We start from the raw sequence: 20133 nt of genomic DNA on the forward strand, positions 1-20133 counted from the left end.
CATTCTCAGGAGCGGTGGGCTCGTCTAGGATTTTCTGTTTGCAAAAGCAGCGTTTCTGTTGGAATCGAAAATGGCAATATTCAAACTTTATATTATGCAATGTTACAATATTATTCAAACTCTTCGGTTTCAGATCGTGAAGTTTAGAGCTCAAGGAAGGTATTAGGAATGGCGTTGTCACTGCACAACGTAGAATCCTGATTAAGTTTCTTTATGGAATATCTCGGAGGCACTGTGTGCTACCCACTTACTGTGAAGGTGGGATCCAGCAGGTTCTCACCAGTTCCCGAGAGTGGGTTACTAATTATTTGTGTGTGCCGAGAGGGGGTTACTAATTGGGTCTGCTTTTGCGTTAGAAATTCCATTAGGTCCAAAAATCATAAAGTCCCCGTACCATTTAGTTTCCCTATGTGGCTGGTTAGCCGAAGGTAAGAAAAGCCGGGATAAATTCTCTCCCTGTTGGGTGGTTTTAAAAACATGCTTTAGAAATATGGTAAAGTTCCTTGTTTAAGGAGAGTAAAATAGCCTTCTTTTGATTTCTAGAAACAAAATTAAAGTGTTGAAGTATTATTAAGAAAGTATTAAGTGTTTGACAGGTGCAGTCAATTTAGAGGAGAAATGTAGTTGTTTTCTGTTGGCGGTATGACTGATAGGACTTGCTACTCAATGAAGTTTAAATTATGGACAGAAAGATACCAGCTGGAAATTAGGAACTTTTTTTTTTACAGTAAGAGTTTTTTTTACAGTTAACAAGATAAATTATTAATGCCCGCCCGGAATGCTGGCCACGCATACTGTTGTGCCCCACCCAGCCCCATTGGCGCTCCGCCACTGTTTGAATCCCACCACCATGGGAACCTCTTACTAAAATTTTTGGATCCCACCACTGCTTACTGGGGCATAAATGCTATCCCAGTCAAGTGGTATTGGCTTTGCTGTGTCCTGACTCTGGGTGCGTCGTTGATAATTACTTGCCTTATGGTTTCCAGTGGTTAATTAAGCTTTCAAAGAAATCATGAGACAGACACTGTGGAGTCAGTGGATACGATTAGAAGTCTCCAGCGATAAACCTGCTGGGTTTCTTCGTCCTGCAGATAGGGATCAGAGGAGAAAAGCTTGAGTATCACTCCATGTCGTAGTGGTGGGAAAGGACCTTAAATTAAGCCACAACTCTTTGGGGATTTCAAGGCAAGAGCGAGCAAAAGCGTGGTTTTGCTCCAGGGCTGGAAGGCGGGGAGAACTTCACCCTGGGGCACGCCCGTGCGCCTCTGCCGCCTCCCGCACCCTGGAAAGCCCGCCCCGCGCACAGGCGCTGCGCCGTTGATGTCGCACTCCACTTACCCACCCCTTAGCTTACACCACTGGGTTTTCCATGGTGGTCTCCCATCCAAGAACTGTCCAGGGATGGCCCGGCTCAGCTTTTGAGATCTGAAGAAATCGGACTCACCTGGGCCATCCACATGGGAGGGGGAAAAAACCCCCAAACAGAGAAAAAAAACTAGCAGCACTGCAGAAAAGAATTGTGGCCTTCCTGCGAAATAAGTCATGCTAACCTCTGCTTAACTCTACCCTTGGCAGAGTTATTTGCTGAGGAGTGGAAATGGAATTTAAAGACCACAGGTTTCCCCACTCACAGTAGGGTATAGAAATGGAAGTAAATTAGTAGCGTAGGAGAGTGCCAAGAGCTTTCGTGTAACGCTCTAATCTGGAGGAAGCGGGTGTGATTTCCAGCTCTGCCTGCCTGAGCTGTGGAGAGCTTATCTGGGGAATTTCAGATTAGCCTGTGCACTCCCACACACGCCTAGCTGGGTGACCTTGGGCTGAGTCACAGCTTCTCCCAGAGCTCCCCAGCTCAGCCCACCCTACCTCACTGGGGTGTTTGTTGTTGTGAGGGAGAAAGGAGGCAAGAGATTATCAGTCCCTTTGAGTCTCTTGCAGGAGGAGGGGTCGCATAATCAAACTCCTCCTTTCCTCTCCTCCTCTTCTTCTTCTTCTTCTTCTTTCTTCTTCTTCTTCTTCTTCTTCTTCTTCTTCTTCTTCTTCTTCTTCTTCACTTCTTCTTCTTCTTCTTCTTCTTCTTCTTCTTCTTCTTCTTCTTCTTAGAAGTAACATGCTCGAGAATGGAAGACAGCATTCCCTAGTTTTCCTGATAGTTGAAAGCTGCCCACTCTCTGGTTTCAGGAATTGCATGCAAGCTTATTCCACAAAAGGGTGCCCTAAGAATAAGAACTACATGTCTACAAAGAGAGCCCATTTTTCAGCATACTTCCTCTGAGTTTGAGTAATTCTGCTGTTCCTCTGTCTTGGGAGTGAAGTGCTGAGGCACGGTGAAATTAACCTCTCCTAAAAGCAGTGAATCATACAGAGACATAGTGAGGACCCTCTACTGTGGGACAGCATGTCAGGCTTACTAGAGTTGAATTTTAAAACTTTTCTTGTAGAGCATTGGTGAGTCCTAGAAGGAAAGTGTCTGCGGTTCACATTAGATCACAGAAATGTCCCTTCCGCCTAGTTGGGGTAAGAGGTGTGGCACCTCCCGTGATCTGGAAATGCACGCAAAAATGTTTTGGCCCTCCCTTCAGACAAGAGAAGGAGTCTGATATATTTTCTTTTTCTTTTATTTTAACATGTGTATTTTTGTGGTATTCAAAGATAAAATATGTTGCTATTATACAATAAACATATATTCTATGCCAGTGGTGGCGGAACCTAGCGCTGGGAATTACGGTGCCAGAGGTGGCACCTCAGAAACCTCTCTGTGGGCACGCAAAGTAGCATAGGTGGAGCTCATCGCTCAATGATAATAGTGTAATTATTTCAGGGAGATTAGTATTAGCACGCCTAAACCTAAGACCTTAGTTTTTTGAGGTGAAGCGTAGTGTAGAGTAACCCTGTTAGAAGTGCTGTTAAACCCATAACTGATTTTTTATGAGAGGTAAAACTTAAAGCATGAAATCCTTTACCTGGGGAGTAAGCTACGGTTTCTGCAGCGAAGTGGGGCTTCGGCTTCCTGGAAGTAAACCCTCCTAGGGTCGCCAGTTCAATCCCATCTGAAGTGTTGCACAGTTGCTTCAAAGCAAAGCTTCATCGAATCTACTACAGAAGCTTACTCCCGAGATGCTTAGCAGCCTCCAGAGCTGCCAACCCGCTTTTTTCTATAAGCTACTAAAACTCAGTACTTCAGGTTAAATTGCCGTGTTGGCACTTTCGCGCATAAATCAGTGGGTTTTGGAAGGTTTACAGTTTCCAGGCACTTTCGGTCTTCGAAAAGTGCCCACTAAGCCATGGGAGTGTTCTCACAGCACTTCTGAGTTTCTCAGAACTTTTTTCTGATGTCGTCTTCCAGATCACTTCCTTGCGCTTTTCTTGCGGTTTCCCAAACTCCTCCCCAAATTCCCATTTAATTTCTTATGCTGACCTGGGTGGAGAAAGTCGCAGTGTGGGAGGGACAACTGTAGTTATCAAAATCTACCAGCTGAAAAGGCTGGCTGTTGTTGTCAATAATAAGTCTGTGTCTCGTTTACGGGAGGGAAGAAGAGAGAAATGCGGTTCAGTGCTGTCTTAGCCCAGTGAGTGGGCTAAGAAATGGCAAATGCAGTTCAATGTAGCGAAATGTAAAGTGATGCACGTAGAGGCAAAAAAATCCAAACTTCACATACTGCCTTCCTACAGAGGGGTCGAAGTGCTATCAGTCACAGACCAGAGGAAAGGGATTTAAAGCGTCTTAGTTGATAGTTCCATGGGAATGTCAACTCAAATGCATAAGCAGCGTAGTGAAAAAAGGCAAAACTCTATGCTGGGAGATGAGTAGGAAAGGAATTAGAAAGGAATATGGAAACTGCAAAGAGATTGTCATGCCCATATGTATAAAGAGCCCATTAGTGCGACACGCGCCAATTTGGAGTATCTGTGGTTCTTTCAGTTCTGGATTACCGCCACATCTCCAAAAGGATATCGAAGGAGGATAGAAAAAAGTGCGAGAAGGGCAGCGAGGATGATTGAAGGATTAGAGCCCCTTCCTTATGAGGAGAGGCTGCGAAGCGTTTGGGACTCTTTAGTTTGGAGAGGGAGACGTGCTGAGGGGGGATAATGATTAAAGTCTATAAAATTATGCATGGGGAGGTAGAAAATGCTATGACAGAGAAATTTTCACCTCTCTTTCACTATCACTAGAACCAGGGGGGCATTCATTAGAAAATGCTGGGGGGGGGAAGAATTAGGACTAATAAAAGGGGAAACACTTCTTCACTAACGCATGTGATTGGTTAATTATTGGAATATGCTGCCACCACAGGAGGTGAGTGATGGCCCACTAACCTGGATAGCTTCTAAAAAAGAGGGCTTGGACCTTAGATTTATGGAGGAGAAGTCAATCTATGGCTACCAATCTTGATCCCTCCTTGATCTCAGATTACTTCAATGCCTTAGCAGACCAGGTGCTCAGGAGCATGCAACAGCAAGAGCCAGAGCTTCATTCTTTCACATCCTGCATGTGAGCTTCTCCCCAAAGGCACCTTGGTGGGCCACTGCGAGGTAGCAGAATACGCTTGGACTAGATGGACTCTGGTCTGGATCAGCAGGCTAAAGTTCTTATGTTCTGTATGTTCTTATGTTCTTATCTCTTCTTTCCAATGAAGAAAGGTGATCATTTTCAAAATTTTAAGCTTGTATAGATGGACATTTTAAGATGTAAAGAGCTCACATAATCCTTTTTTTTCAATCCCTTCACCTGAAATCACCCTGGACCCGATAAGTAATAGCCTTGATGAGGCATTTCTGCATCATTAATTGAATAATGTTACCACTTTACCTGTCATATAAAAGATTGTGTGGAGAGAATTGAAAATCGATTTCCAACCAAGTCAGCAATTTTTAAAGAAGAAGAAGAGGAGTTTGGATTTATATCCCCCCTTTCTCTCCCTTACTTGCAGTGAGACCTCAAAGGGAGAACCACAACCTCCTTGCCCTCTTCCTCCCAATACAACAAACAAACACCCTGTATGAAGTGGAATAGGTGGGGCTGAGAGAGCTCCGAGAAGCTGTGACTAGCCCAAGGTCACCCAGCTGGCTTGTGTGGGAGTGTACAGGCTAATCTGAATTCCCCAGAGAAGCCTCCACAGCTCAGGCAGCAGAGCGGGGAATCAAAGCTGGGAATCAAAACCGGCTCCTACAGATTAGATACACAAGCTCTTAACCTCCTACTTTGTCTTTCGTTTGTAATTGTGGGAATTAAATTGCCCACAAGTCGTTCCAACTCCTGGTGACCCTATGAATCAACGTTCTCCAAAATGTCCTATCATTAACAGCCTGGCTCAGATCTTGCAGAGCCAATCCTTTGTAGAGCCAATCCATTTCATCTTGGGCCTACCTCTTTTCCTGCTGCCTTCAACCTTTCCTAGCGTTATTGTCTTTTCCAGTGACTCTTGCCTTGTTACTATGTGATCAAAAGATGACAGCCACAGTGTGTGGTCATTTTAGCTTCTAGGGCCGCGGTGGCGAACCTATGGCACTCCAGATGTTCATGGACTACAATTCCCATCAGCCCCTGCCAGCATGGCCAATAGTTCATGAACATCTGGAGTGCCATAGGTTCGCCACCACTGTCCTAGGGAGAGGAAAGGCTTGAAATTATCTAGAACTCACTGATACGTCTTTTTGGCGGCCCATGATATCCATAAAGTTTACTAGAGCCATGTTACAAAAGTACCAACTTCCTTCCAGTCAGCTTTCTTCATTGTCCAACTTTCATGTTTACGATTAGGATATAAAAACTGAGAATGGGGTAGAGGTTAGGATTTGGACATGGGAAACCTGAATTGAGAATCCTGCTTAGCCATGAAGCATATTAAATAGCCGTGGCTGTGTAATTTTCCTTCGGCCTGATTCAAAGGATTTCTTTCAGACTAGCACAATTATTGGAAGGCAGGGATACAAACGCAGCCGAAGAATATCAAATTCATTTTCCACGTCTAAGATCTCTTTTTGGACTGTGAAAGGCTGTGTCCCAATGATGTTGTAACCCATGGGATCGACTTCATGGGCAGTGGATATTCTGTGCATTTTCCCATTGTGCTGTACATCTGAGTAGGAAACTGTCATAAACCAGACGTCACAATCAGTGTGTCTTGAAGTTTTCTGCATGTTGAAGTTGCTCTTTCCCTATCTTAGATTATGAGGGAAACAGCCGTCAGATTCTTTCTTGGAAAACTGCAGTTGTGTAGATAAGTGTGGGATGCTAGTTAAAATTCGAGATCTTTGTAAGCAGCTTTATTCCGGATGGCGTGGCTTCAACTGTCAGAAACATGATTTACTATTCCCCCGAAGTTTTTTCCCCACTGGTGAAATTGCCTTTGAAATGGATCGTGCTGATGATGAGTGTATGCACTGTCTTACACAAACCACAACTGCAAAAAGCAACAGCGTGGGTGTCCAACTCTTGGCTGCTAGATTAATGGGGGGGAGGGGAGACGCATTGTATCTACAGCGGCTGTGTGATGCTGGTAGTGGATTTAAATGGATGCTCTTCTCAGCAGGGAGGTGCTATGCAGAAATCAGAGGGTAGGTGGATAAATCTATAGATGGGCTATCAACATTGCTGGCTCAGTAGACATTTGGATTTAAGGCAGAATAATTGAAGGCTCCCTCAACTTGGAAAGGATATGTTCTATTGACTTCAAAAGGCTTTAAACGAGTCCCATAAACCTACTTTGCTGAATTAAGCTGTTTCAGTCTCACACACAACATCCATCTTTCAGGAATCTTTATTTTAATGGCAAAACCCTCTGAAGACGAGATCTTTATTGTGTGCGGCTTGCAATATTTACAGCTGAGGGAACAGTTCTGCTCGCTGCTGTATGACTTTGCGAAGGGTTCGGTGGGGAAGCCAGCCATTTGGTCACGTGGCTTATTTTGAAAAGTAATAATTGGCGAGATTTTCTGGTGACGTTCCATAAAGATTCACGAAGGATGATATTCCTTACAGGCAAAATGAGGAGTTCTGCTTGGTTGGCTGAAATGGGAAAAAATACAGTGTAAATATGGAAACTGGATACATTATCTCTTGAGATGAAACTTTCTGGGTTCTTAAATATCTAACTCATTCTTCATGGTTAAATCAGATAACCTCTCCCTTCTACCCCAGCAGTTACACAAAAGGGCCAGCAAGAAGCCCATAAAAAGGTTTAAGAGTCTCAGGAAAATCTACATATGGCGTGGAGGGAAGAAAATGTGAACATAAGAACATAAGAACAAGTCAGCTGGATCAGACCAGAGTCCATCTAGTCCAGCTCTCTGCTACTCGCAGTGGCCCACCAGGTGCCTTTGGGAGCTCAAATGCCGGAGGTGAAAGCAATGGCCTTCTGCGGCTGTTGCTCCCGAGCACCTGGACTGTTGAGGCATTTGCAATCTCAGATCAAAGAGGATCAAGATTGGTAGCCATAAATCGACTTCTCTTTCATAAATCTGTCCAAGCCCCTTTTAAAGCTATCCAGGTTAGTGGCCATCACCACCTGAAGTCTGATCATTACTCTAAGAATATAAATATTTGACTGGCATAAAAAAAAAAAACCCTGCTTAGCTTTTATAAATAGTAAGGTGCTCTTTGTTTGACTAGTGCTCTCTGGTTGGAATGTATCTTGCATCCTACAGGAGTGGACCCTAAATTTTGGTAACGATAGTCTGAGGATTCATAAAGAGCACCTTACTACTTATAAAAACCAAACAAACTTGGCACAAGAAAGCTGGTTTTAGCGGATTCTCTTCAGAATACCCATTTCCAAAGATTCAGGACCTAAAGGGCGGAAACTGGGACCTAGATTCAGATGGTGTTGAAATTCACAGTTGCCTAGTTCGACACATGAATTTGTCCAGCTTGTGATACGGATCGATGCTCATCTTCCTGAGATATTCCTGTCTGCCTTGGAAAGTTCTTCTGAATGCACTTATCAGGTAGTATTTAGGCTGCTTTGGTGATTCTACGTTTGAACTTTTCTTTGGACAGGTGAGCAAATTATTTCTATTTGAGTCTGCTTTTCATCAGAGGCCCCTTCCGCACACGCAAAATAATGCGTTTTCAAACCACTTTCACAACTGTTTGCTAGAGGATTTTGCTATTCCGCACAGCTTCAAAGAGCACTGAAAGCAGTTGGAAAGTGCATTATTCTGCATGTGCGGAATGAGCCAGAGTTTTGGATGCTGAAGTCCATGAAGAGTAATTTTTCAAGGCTGTAAAAAAAGCATACTGTCCCAGAACTGCTGGGCACAATTTGGGGACACTCTGATCTTTAGGACGATGGGATTGAGTGTTTTCCTACATTAAAACATGGCTATGCAAGTCCCGGTGCTTGTGTGATGGAGGCTGAAGGAAATGTCCTGAGCTGCATAAATTGTAAATGTGCATTCCCCCTTTGCACGTGAACAGAGTTTCAGCTTGAGGTAGCTCCCAAATATGGGTTATGTATAAACCTCTATTTTCTTGTATTGACTAATCAGCTCCACACAAACAAAGAACTATAGACAATAGCAATCAAAGGAAACATAGACCAGGATACTTCTATTCAGATGCATTCACCTATTGACCTTGCTATCTTCATTGTTACTCCCAGGCTACAGACTTCTTTGTGACTCACATGCCAGGCTACTCTATTCAGAGGGCCTCACCTTTTGACCTCACAGTATATATACTTTACTTGCTTTCCATTCCTACTATCAGATCCTCTGAAGATGCCAGCCACAGATGCAGGCGCAACGTCAGGAGAGAATGCTGCTAGAACATGGCCATACACCCCGGAAACCACACAGCACCCCACTCTATTTTCTTGTCTCTTGATACCTTGTAGTAACGTCCTAAACAGTAGTGTGTTAGATTGAAACTGTTAAATGCCAATAAATGGTTTTGCTATTACATACAGGTTGTAAGGCTCTAAAGAAAACCTCTCACACTTCCGGTAGGGCTTACAGCCATGCAGCAGGAGTTACTGCATGCAGATCAGTTTGGGAAAGTTCCCAGAGCTTGGTTAGACAAGCTTGGGAATTGGACCAAATCTGCAAATTCAAGTGCTATGAGCTAATAACTGAGGGACTAAATTCCTTGGAGCTTTAAGAAGTCATGATAGACAGTGTTTTTACTTAGGTTTAAAAAAAACTCCACGAGACCTGTTAAATTGGACCCCAATTCTCAGATTCCTCACTTTCAAGTTTCTATCTGTCTGTGAATCCACAGGAAGAAAGTCGAGTTTTAGTTGTTACATGACAGGTCATGCCTCAAAGATGTTCTCAAAGATTTATGCAAATAATTTCAATTAAGGAAAAATCATACCTGATTCAGGTGCTAAGAGATGGTGATGTGGAATTGGTTCTTGGAAGCAAGCTGGGATGTTTGGGTGTCTTTTAGCATTACCTTGATGATGCTGTTTCAGCACAGGTGTCAAACTCATGGCCCTCCAGATGTTATGGACTACAGTTCCCATCACCACCTGCCAGCATCATGCCCCGCGTCCAGGGCCCAAGGCCCCATAACATCTGGAGGGCCGCAAGTTTGACACCTAAGTGTTAATGAGTCAGGTTTTCCAAAATTTATATGTCTGCCCTGGAAACCACAAGGCTTATTTCTTGGGTTTCACAGTTGTCCTTATTATTGAATCAAAATCCTTTGTTCCTATGAAGGTTTTGTCGCTCCTAGACTTATGAGCTCCCATTAAGTCCATTGCTGGGCTTAGGGAGATTAAATTACTTCCAAAGGATCTTATGACAAACCACCCGTTGGAATGCAAAATCTTTTCTTTGTTTCTTCCCTCCTCCTTCTGTGACGGATCAGTAGTAAGCAGAGTTTTTTGTTATGAAGTATTCTGTACATTGATTACAAAATGTATTTAAAAACTACCTGAATCTTGTGGCATTTTTTCAATGCTGTCTGTGTTGTCTTCCATTGGCTTTAGTTCTTCAAAATCTAGTGCTCCTTGGATCTTGGCCATTTATTTCTGTTTTCTGCTGCCATTTAGTCTATGAACCTATTGTCTTTTTAAAAACAAAGTTCTTACCTGTTTCACAAAGCATAAGATATCACATTGGATCTTTATGTTTGTTTTTACAGTTAAGGTGTGTGTTCAGTTCGTGTTTGTAGTTGCTGCTCTTTGAAGTTGAGTACAGGTACAGATAAGGACATAGATAAGGTAGAATGATGTATTGAATGGCCGACTAATTCTTTGGGTCATTTTTCCTCCTGCAGTTTCTTGTCCAAATGCCCAGATGGCAGAATAAGCCAAGAAGCATACAATTAGTGTTGGTAATAGCATCGAGCCAGAAAACATATATACGTAAGTTACTTCCAGTACGTGTGGTTCTTTGTATCATAGTGGAAGCTCCAAGTAAACGTATTGTCGAAAGCTTTCACAGCTGGATTCAACTGGTTGTTGTGGGTTTTCCGAGCTGTGTGGCCATGGTCTGGTAGATCTTGTTCCTAACGTTTCGCCTGCATCTGTGGCTGGCAGCCACAGATGCAGGCGAAAAGTTAGGAACAAGATCTACCAGACCACAGCCACACAGCCCGGAAAATTCACAACAACCACTCCAAATAAATGTTGGAGAAACATTTTGGAGAAACATGTTGGAGAAACAGTTGGAGATACATTCCACTGGCCGATTACTCACTGCAGGGTATTCCCCGCTTTTGCCAGCCACAGATGCAGGCGAAATGTTAGGAACAAGATCTACCAGACCACGGCCACACAGCCCGGAAAATTCACAACAGCCACTCAAAATAAATGTTGGAGAAACTTTGAGATACATTACACTGGCCGATTACTCACTGCACGGTATTCCCCGCTTTTGCCCTGCTCTGACATGGAAAGTTGCACCAGAAGAGCTCTAGCTTTCCTCACGGAAAGTGAGAAGCACATGCGGGGCAAGAGGAATTGCGTTGGGACAAGAAATGTTGCCCTGATGCTCCTCCTCTCTCGGCGCACCGCGAAGAGGAAGCGTGTCAGGACAAGATTTCTTGCCCTTACATGCTTCTAGTCCTAAAGATGTAGGTAACGTCTAAATAAGCACTAACACATAAAGCACGTCACTCACTAGGCTGCCAATTAAGGTTTGGTATTTCTTCTATATTAAGGAACAATGCTCATCACATACAATTTTAATCATATATCTATCTCATATCAACAGAATTTCATCATTCACTGTTGTATCATCACATGAATTATTTTTTCTCTTTCTCTATTCAATAATCTAAACATAAACAGTCCCTTTGAAGATGTTTCCACATTCATTCAAATTCCAGGTTCTTGCAGTTGATCACAAAAATTCATTCCTAAATATTGCGGCCTTCAATTCATTGCTGGCAGGAACGCATTCGCATGAAATTGCGCTCTTCGGTGCCTTCATCAGTGCCAATTTGCCATTGACTTGCATATGAGGTGTTCTATAGGTAATAGACGCTTTCCAAGAAGCTGTTATATCCTACCACACCTTTACCGGTGGGTAACTGGCCACTGTGGACATTATCGTGGTTTTGATGATACTGCTGACAGTATTCCTAAACTTAGCGGTCTTGTTGAGCATTCCAATTCTGTTGAAGTTGCACAGCATTATGATGATACTGCCTTGAGCACAAGGTGTCTTTAACATGGTTCCTAGGTTTTTAAGATGTTATGTTAACGCGTCATGGTCTGTTTTAAATGGTTGATTAATGTATTATGAGGTTATAAGCCACCCTTAGCCCAGCCTGTGCCAGGAAAGGGTGGGGTAGAAATCTAATACATACATAAATTGAAAGATCATTGATTGGAGCGGGGAAGTGGTTGAAAAAGAAACACAACTTTCTGAAAGATTGTCACCACACATAGGTTCATGGTGGTCTTGAGCACTTCCACAGTGAACACGGCGTGGTGTTCATAGCCCACACCTTTTTCCTTTCAAGTGAAACGGAGCGAAAGTTTCCCCATCCTTTGATTCTAGATTTGATAGTCTTATAGGTGCAGAGAAGGTAAACTCTATGCTGATCGGGAGCAACAGCCGCAGAAGGCCATTGCGTTCACATTCTGCATGTGAACTCCCAAAGGCACCTGGTGGGCCACTGCGAGTAGCAGAGAGCTGGACTAGATGGATTCTGGTCTGATCCAGCTGGCTTGTTCTTATGTTCTTATAGGAAGTTGGATGAAGTCGTTCTGGGTGGTAGGTGCGGCTTGTGAGCCCTCCGTTGGTCTTCCTGGTTTAAATGGCCAGCCACCCTTGGCCTGTTCCAAAATATCCAGTTGGCTGCCTGCCATGCTGTTTGTAAAAAGGGACATCAGGTTTTCAAAATAATTTTTGTGGCTGTGTTTACTGTTAAACACTGCCGCAAGCTCTTCACAATGGCCTTCCCTCTGGGTTAAGAAGTGAAGTGTTGCCAAAACTATTTCTGTCATGGTCAACAGAACGTACCGATGCCGGTCTTCAAGGCGAAAGTACAATGTTATGATGCCATTTTTGGCTTGCCCTTGAAAACGAACCATGTCACGCTTGATTCTCTTTAGTCTATCCAGATTAGATATTTGGAGCAGCTATTTAATTAGCATTAGTGCACACACAGTACTTAGCTGGCAGATTTCAAAATATTTCTATTCCAAATGAGTACCAAATCGTTGAGAAGAGCATGCCGCTTCCATTTCAACATTATGAAGAAACTGCATTGTGGTTTTGTGCAGAATCTTTACTAAGTGTGGGTTTACACCCATGTACGTTGTGCCTCCCTATTCAACAGGTCAGCAAATAGTAAAGTCAGCAGATAGATCTGGTAGTGATTTTGCCTCATCCGTTTACCCTAATCTGGCACTTGCTGAATTTTCTTCTCTGCACCTATTATTGATAACATCCACATTTTACTCTGAAAGACACACCTGGTGGTAATCACTTTGTAAGGCATGTGCAAGGAACTCGTGTGGGTTAAATTTACAGAAATATTCTTACTATCTCAAAACTTTAAATTGTGCACAAGAGAGCACGTCACCTGCCTCTCTGCCCCTGGAAGCCAGGCCAAATGACCTGATGTAGAAAGGTCCAAAGTTTTTAAAAAGAACATATCTTGAATTCTCACATTTGAAAAGGGCACAGAGGTCCCTGTTTGCACCATTTTGACAATTTGCGGGCCTGTTCTTTTCTATTGGCACTGGTTGAAAGTGGGTGTCAGGGAGATTGTATCTAGGTGATTGAGATGCATTCCTCACTCAATGTAATTGCTGCAAGATATATGTAACCAGCCTGCTATATGTTATCACTGCCGCCCTGGGACATGCTTTCCTTGATCTTTGCTTTATGGCTTCACACACGGAGTAGATAACTAGGCTTTCCCCTGACACTTTGGTCTCATGAGAACCGGGATTGTTTCCGTTATCTCGTTGGGGGGGGGGTGCGGGGGGAGGATGCCAGGTGGCTCTCTATCTGTCACCGACCTTGGGGCACCTCAGCTCCAAACTAACTCTTTCTCACATTCCTTGGGAAAATGGGAGGGGGGATTAACATCGGAATAAAAGCCAGGTTTGCCAGAATGGCTTTGTCAAGCTGGGTGCTTCGATGCCTATCAATAAACGCTGCTGCTCAACAATATAGAGTCTGTTTATTGCTTCAGGGTTCGAGACTTAACAGCAGGCCTGGCTGTGTGGCATTGGGGGCATTGCCCAGAGCAGGCCTTGGCAGGTAGCGCGCCTAGCTCTTCTCTCTGGTGCTTCTGGGAAATGAGAATTAGACCAGCACAATGTAAACAAGAACCGGTGTGTGTGTGCGTGTGTGTGTGACCTGCAGACAGATGTTCGAAAGCAGCTGGGGGGGAGGGTCCAAGAGGAAATGATCTAGACAGACTGGATTGGATAATTTTAGAGGGTAGCCCTGCTGGTCTGCATTATAAGAGCTAGATTCAAATCCTGTGGCACCTTAGAGATTTTTAAAGGTGTCTCTTCTTCCTCTTTCCACTGTGTCTATGGCTGCTTTTCCTACCATTGCTCCCCATCCCCGCTGCACCCGATAATTTTTCCGCATGTTCTGTTTTCTGTTTCTCTTTTTCTGTTTCACTTTCCTCTTCCTTGCTCTCCGCTTCTTTGCCGTGTGGGAACTTAATTCACCATACAGCGTTCTTCAGCTTGTAAGACATGTCCTTAATTTGTAGCCCCCCTTCCACCCCAATTGCTCGAGCTTCTGAATTTTTTGGGTAGAAACTGCAAATACAGCCCCGACAAAATTCTCTCCCCCCCCCCCCCGCACTTAACTCTAAATCCTCCTTAAATGTGGTCAGTTTCCATTCTCCAAGAAGTCAAACCACGTCAGGAGGATGGGAAATGTAATAAAAAATGGAAGCTACGTTTGCGAAGTTCTTATTCACTGCTATTAAACACCCCCCTCCCACCCCCCCTTTAGCTGTGTTTTCCAGAAATGGCAGAACAGCATAGGGAAAGAATTCTGACAGCTAGTTATGTGGTAGCGGTGGAGAAGCTGTTTTATATTAGCCCTTTGTATGAGCGTGTTTCGGTTATTTCCATAAGAAGGAAATCATTGATGCGTAACTCAGCAGAAACTGAAGTTGTACAACCCTTCCCCTGTCCCGGAGCATCACAAAAAATCAAATCAGTTGTTCATCATGTCTGCATTTTTGAGGATATTATGATTTGCTTTCATGTGCTTTCCAGATGTCTGATTGCTTTACGGTTCTAATCAAGTGTATTTTTTATTTAATTTTAGGCTCTTCTTTAATTTTGCTGACTCGGTCTTCCAAGAAGGGAAAGAGAGAGAGAGAGAGAGAAGCACAGTTACTAAGTGCTAGAGGAAGATATCTCAGACTGTCCAGCGAAAATCACAGTTACGTTATCGATGGTTCTCGTGGGCTATATAAATGGTCAGGATCAAAAAGTGCCCCCAACTGTACGAAAGGAAATCCCAGAAGCTGAGATCTTGGTGTTTCTTCGCACTTTATGCGTCTCAGGATTTGACGACACGTCTTCAGATAATTGCCTTTGGAAAATGAAGGCATTATGAATCGTTCGTGCTTGTGCGTTTAGACGAATTGTCGTGAGCGTCATGGACGCAATACTTGACAGTTTAAACAATAGCTGCATGTGGTGATGGAAGACATAGTCATTCTCGGATTTGGGCTCTCTGCCGGGTTGCTCGAACAAGACGCGATTTGGCGGGGGGAAATGGCTTGCGTAGAAATGGATATATTTGGACTATGGAGAGAACCGTTGTGAACCCTCTTTAAAACGATGTCTCCTTGTGAGTAACACAAGCAAGATATGACCAAAAATATCAGCTGCTTAGTCGGAAGGCAACGAGAGGGCTCTAAGAATGCCCAGAAGGGGTTTCCTGTTTCAAGCCAGGACTCGATGGCTATTGGTTGGTCTGGCTTTACTGTTGAGTTTATTGCTGTTCATGTATTTTCTTGAATGTGCCCCGCAAACAGACGTCAACAGATCTCTTCCTGGCGTTATCGGAGAGAATTTTGGTAAAGAACATTACCAAGCTCTTCTGCAGGAACAAGAAGAACATTACCAAACGCGGGCTATGAGCCTCAAGCGCCAAATAGCCCAATTGAAACAGGAACTTCAGGAAATGAGCGAGAAGTTGAAATTGTTGCAGGAGAAGAAAGGCCCCAAAGTCAGCAGCGTGGGCTACCCGGCCACCAAAGAACAGGCGCCCAACGATCTCTTAGAGTACTTGCATTCTCAGATAGATAAAGCAGAAGTGAGCGTAGGGGCCAAACTGCCCAGCGAATACGGAGTCATTCCCTTTGAGAGTTTCACTTCTTCGAAGGTGTACCAGCTCGAGATGGGCCTGACGCGGCACCCGGAGGAGAAGCCGGTCAGAAAAGACAAGCGGGACGAGCTGGTGGAAGTCATCGAAGCTGGCCTGGAGGTGATCAACAATCCAGATGAAGAAGATGGACAAGATGAAGATGACGGAATAGGGGAGAGACAGCTTTACGGTGAAAATGATTTCGTGCAAGGTACTCCATACAATGTCAGGTTCTGCTTTGGATCCCTGTCAACGTCACGTATAAACCCGGGAATCAAGTTGCTTTAGCTGTTGTGAAGTACGTTATTAATGGGGTTTTAAAAATTTTAAGTTATCTTGTGGCAGCCCAGATATTAGGAGGAGAAGCGAGGAGTTGCAAGTGTCACCTGGTGCAGTCTTCTCACCTCTCTCGTACTTCAGTATTGTTATTATTTAATTTTGTTTAATATCACAGCTGCCAGTTCTTTAGCTGGTTGTTGGCCATGCTGGCAGGGGCTGATGGGAATTGTAGTCCATAACATCTGGAGTGTCGAAGGTTCGCCACCACGGGCCTAGAATGTTGTAATGTGTCGGCGTATTATTATTGTTGTTGTTATTACTTATTTGTTTGATATCCCAGCTGCCAGTTCTTTAGCTGGTTGTTGGCCTTTCATTACAACTCGAGCCTCACCCAGTGGTGGGAGCCAAAAATTTTAATAACAGGTTCCGATGGTGGTGGGATTCAAACAGTGGCGCCGCCGCACACGCGCACCTCCAGTCCCTATTGGGCAGGGAGGTTGCTTTAGTAACCCCTTCTCGGCACTCAGAAAAAATTAGGAGAACTGGTTGGATCCCACCTCTGCCCAGATGCTTAGAATGTTGTAATGTGTCGGCGTATTGTTGTTGTTGTTATTACTTATTTGTTTGATATCACAGCTGCCAGTTCTTTAGCTGGTTGTTGGCCTTTCATTACAATTTGAGCCTAACCTAGAGGCCGAGGGCGCTGTAATCGATGTAGTATTTGTGCAGGATCCCAGCAGGGCTGCCTTTTGAATCTGACAGATGTTGATTTTGTAAATTCGAAGATGTTTCAAGTGCTTCCCCAGTGTTTTTGGGTTGGCGCCCAGGGTGCCAATTAGGGGTCTGCAACCTGTGGCTCTCCAGATGTTCATGGACTACAATTCCCATCAGCCCCTGCCACCATGGCCAATTGGAGTGCCAAAGGTTCGCCACCACTGTAACATCTCTTGCCTTGAAAACCCCATCAAGGGTTGCCATGAGTCAGCTGTGACTTGATGGCAAAAAAGTGTGTGTGTGTGTGTGTGTGTGTTGTGTATCCATATAAAGATACAATAACTCCAAAACAGGGAAGGTAGGATCAATAAGGAAACATCCGACAAAACAAAGTTTTCTACTGCCGGGTAGAAATTAATGATGAAAGATAGAGATACAACAACATTCTTCACCAATTATCCAAACCTCAGCTAGGTTATTGATTTTTAAAACCATAGCGTGCTTTTGGGGGAGGTGTGTTAATGCCCAAGGCCACCGAATTGCTGAAGCGTTATTCCACCGGCTGCTGCATAGCCTTTTGCATTGGGCATTCTGCCTGCCTGCAGAAAACCTCATAGGAACCCAGAATGATTCAGGTGTAGAACCACACCATGGTTTGGCTCTATAGGAGTTATTTTAGAACGAGCCTTGCGCACGTGTGCTCTCCCCCTCCCCTCGTGTTCTGCAGTTATTTTCTTGGCTTGTGTTGCGGAACAGTTTGCTGTAACAGCCAGGCTGGCAAACTGCGGCCCCCTTCTTTGCAGTGCAGTGCAAACTCTGTCGTGGCACACGTTGGGAAGGGAGGAACAGAACTGCAGTATGAGCAGGGGCGTACCTGCCAGAGGGACATGGGTTACCCCAGGGGTCTGCAACCTGCGGCTCTCCAGATGTTCGTGAACTACAATTCCCATCAGCCCCTGCCAGAATGGCCAATTGGCCATGGGACATGGGTTACCCCAGGGGTCTGCAACCTGCGGCTCTCCAGATGTTCATGAACTACAATTCCCATCAGTTCCTGCCAGCATGGCCATGGGACATGGGTTACCCCAGGTGTCTGCAACCTGCGGCTCTCCAGATGTTCGTGAACTACAATTCCCATCAGCCCCTGCCAGCATGGCCATGGGACATGGGTTACCCCAGGTGTCTGCAACTTGCGGCTCTCCAGATGTTCGTGAACTACAATTCCCATCAGCCCCTGCCAGCATGGCCAATTGGTGGACAAGAGGTGTGAGCCATTCCGCCCAGTTCTATGCTTGTATGTTTCTTAATTGATGCCTTCCCGGAGGAAGAACAACTTAAAATGGCAAATAGTAAATAAGACAGTAAATAGTGACTAAATCTCATAAGAGGGCTTGCAGAATAGTTGTTTGCCTGTTAAAACTGTGTGATATTGAAAACAGTGAAGCCCTTCAGTAGTGTTTAATCGTAGGCATAATAGCGTGGCTTGTTAGCTGTAGACAATGTCTGTCACATTTAAACCATCAGCGTATCCTTGAAAATGTGCTCCAGATAAGTTTTATAGCAACATCTTCATACTGCATCTTTTGTTCAAGTAAAATCTTGCCTTCAGCACTCCAGAGAAATCTTTGGATTTTTGTGGTGGAAAAAAGATGGGGGGGGGGGGTGCCTTGGAAAATAAATTATGCGTGCTTTGGATGTTTCCAGTTTATTTCTTCTGGGCCTGCTCAGCTGTATGTCATTACTTTCTTTAAAAAGAGTTGGTTAACCCACAGTTCAGGGTGGGTTGGCAAATAGTACTGGCAAAAGCCAATATTAGCTTGGTCAGAATTAAGTAGCCCTGGCACCGAATGTCTAAATCTTCCCTTCCTAATGTTTTCTTCTTGTTGAAGGGAACATCTTGTATATCTGGTCACTTCATAAAATTGTGGCTTTGTTGGAACGCTTCAGGCTTCGATGACACATAAAGTGTCTCCCCCCCTCCCCCCGAGACATTCAGCTGCCTTGCAGAATATTCTTTACTGGAATGTCTTAAGCAAGGGTGTCCAACTCTGGCACTTTAGATGTTCACGGACTACAGTTCCCATCAACCCCTGCTGGCCAATTGGAACATGAACATTTGAAACGCCAGAGTTGGACACCCCTGGTCCAGTGGTGGGATTCAAAAATTTTAGTAACAGGTTCCAATGGTGGTGGGATTCAAACAGTGGTGTAGCGCCAGTGGGGCTGGGCAGGGCATGACGGGAGTGTGGCCAGGCATCCTGGGGGTAGGGCATTCCTGGGCGGGGCTGTGGCAAGGACGCAGGGCGTGCGCGCCCCAGGTGCAGTTCCCCTTCGCCCCACCTCTAGATTCAAATAATGACTGTTTAAAGTATTAAAAAAGCAATATACCAAAAGGTAGTGTATTATTTCTTTTTTAATATAATTATATTGATTGATTTTAAATAATAACATAAGTAAAGAGAGAAACCAAAAACTGTTTACAATTGTTAACATATTACAAACATATCTAATTGTCTATCTCTCCCAACCCCCCCAACTAAAACATCCTATATTGCCTCCCTCCTTCCCATATTTCCCTCCCTCCCTACTTTCTACTTCCCCTTCAGATTCCTATAACTACTTTATCTATTCCACTTGAAAGAAAACTAATAGAGGGAGAGATCCAAAATCCTTAATCTAACAGAGTAGTTTAAACTCCTCTCTTTCCAACATAAATTTCAAGGGAAAAAAAGAAAATGAAAAATCTTTACCTATAATACTTTCCCAACCTTTATACCTTTATGAACAAAAAAAATTAGAATTACTATATATTGTATTATTTCATACAGTTCATACATACGTGGGGGGTGCCATGGGGGCAGGGGGGCCACAGGGGGCCCTGGGGGGTGATTTTGCATCCCCCACTTGACAAGATTTGTTGTACCCAGGGACAGAGATTACCCCCTTGTCCCTAGTGGAGTTAAACGGAGAAAATTTTAGTAACCAGTTCTACCGAATAGGTGCGAATAGGCTGCATCCCACCTCTGCCCTGGTCCCCCCCCCCCCCAATTGATTCAGCTAAAAGAAATCCTAGTTACTGCTCATAGTTTCAGGCGTTGACCATTATTTAGTCTGCAACACAAAACAAAACAAAATCTGTTTGCTTTTCTATGCAATGTTGTCTTCTCTCTGAGATTTTCAGACCCACAGCATCACAGTATGGTTTTTGGCTGTTGAATCCATGAGTCTTTCTGTTCAGCCTGGAGTGCGGTGGGTTCAGACTGGAATAACTGTTTAGGATTGCACTGAGGGTCATGTAAACCCTCCGCTGGCTGCAGACCTGGATTTCAATGTGGTTTAGGAGTTTCCTAATCAAGGTAGTGCCGAATGGTGAAAGACGGGTTG

At 44.2% G+C, this 20133-nt stretch overlaps 1 protein-coding gene across 2 annotated transcripts in view; it reads left to right on the forward strand.

The window, feature by feature from the left end:
* The window catches only part of CSGALNACT2 (chondroitin sulfate N-acetylgalactosaminyltransferase 2), a 59689-nt gene that overhangs the window by 7971 nt on the left and 31585 nt on the right, over positions 1–20133 (forward strand). Inside the window, exons 2-3 of one of the 2 annotated variants that reach the window (XM_048506385.1) lie at positions 10226–10313; positions 14707–15967. In XM_048506385.1, the coding sequence (XP_048362342.1) occupies positions 15310–15967 (658 nt within the window). In that variant the 5' untranslated portion in view covers positions 10226–10313; positions 14707–15309. The remainder of the gene's footprint in view (positions 1–10225; positions 10314–14706; positions 15968–20133) is intronic. The other variant, XM_048506384.1, reaches the window with a different exon arrangement.

This window comes from Sphaerodactylus townsendi, linkage group LG08 (assembly GCF_021028975.2).
Source record: "Sphaerodactylus townsendi isolate TG3544 linkage group LG08, MPM_Stown_v2.3, whole genome shotgun sequence".
NCBI lineage: Eukaryota > Metazoa > Chordata > Lepidosauria > Squamata > Sphaerodactylidae > Sphaerodactylus > Sphaerodactylus townsendi.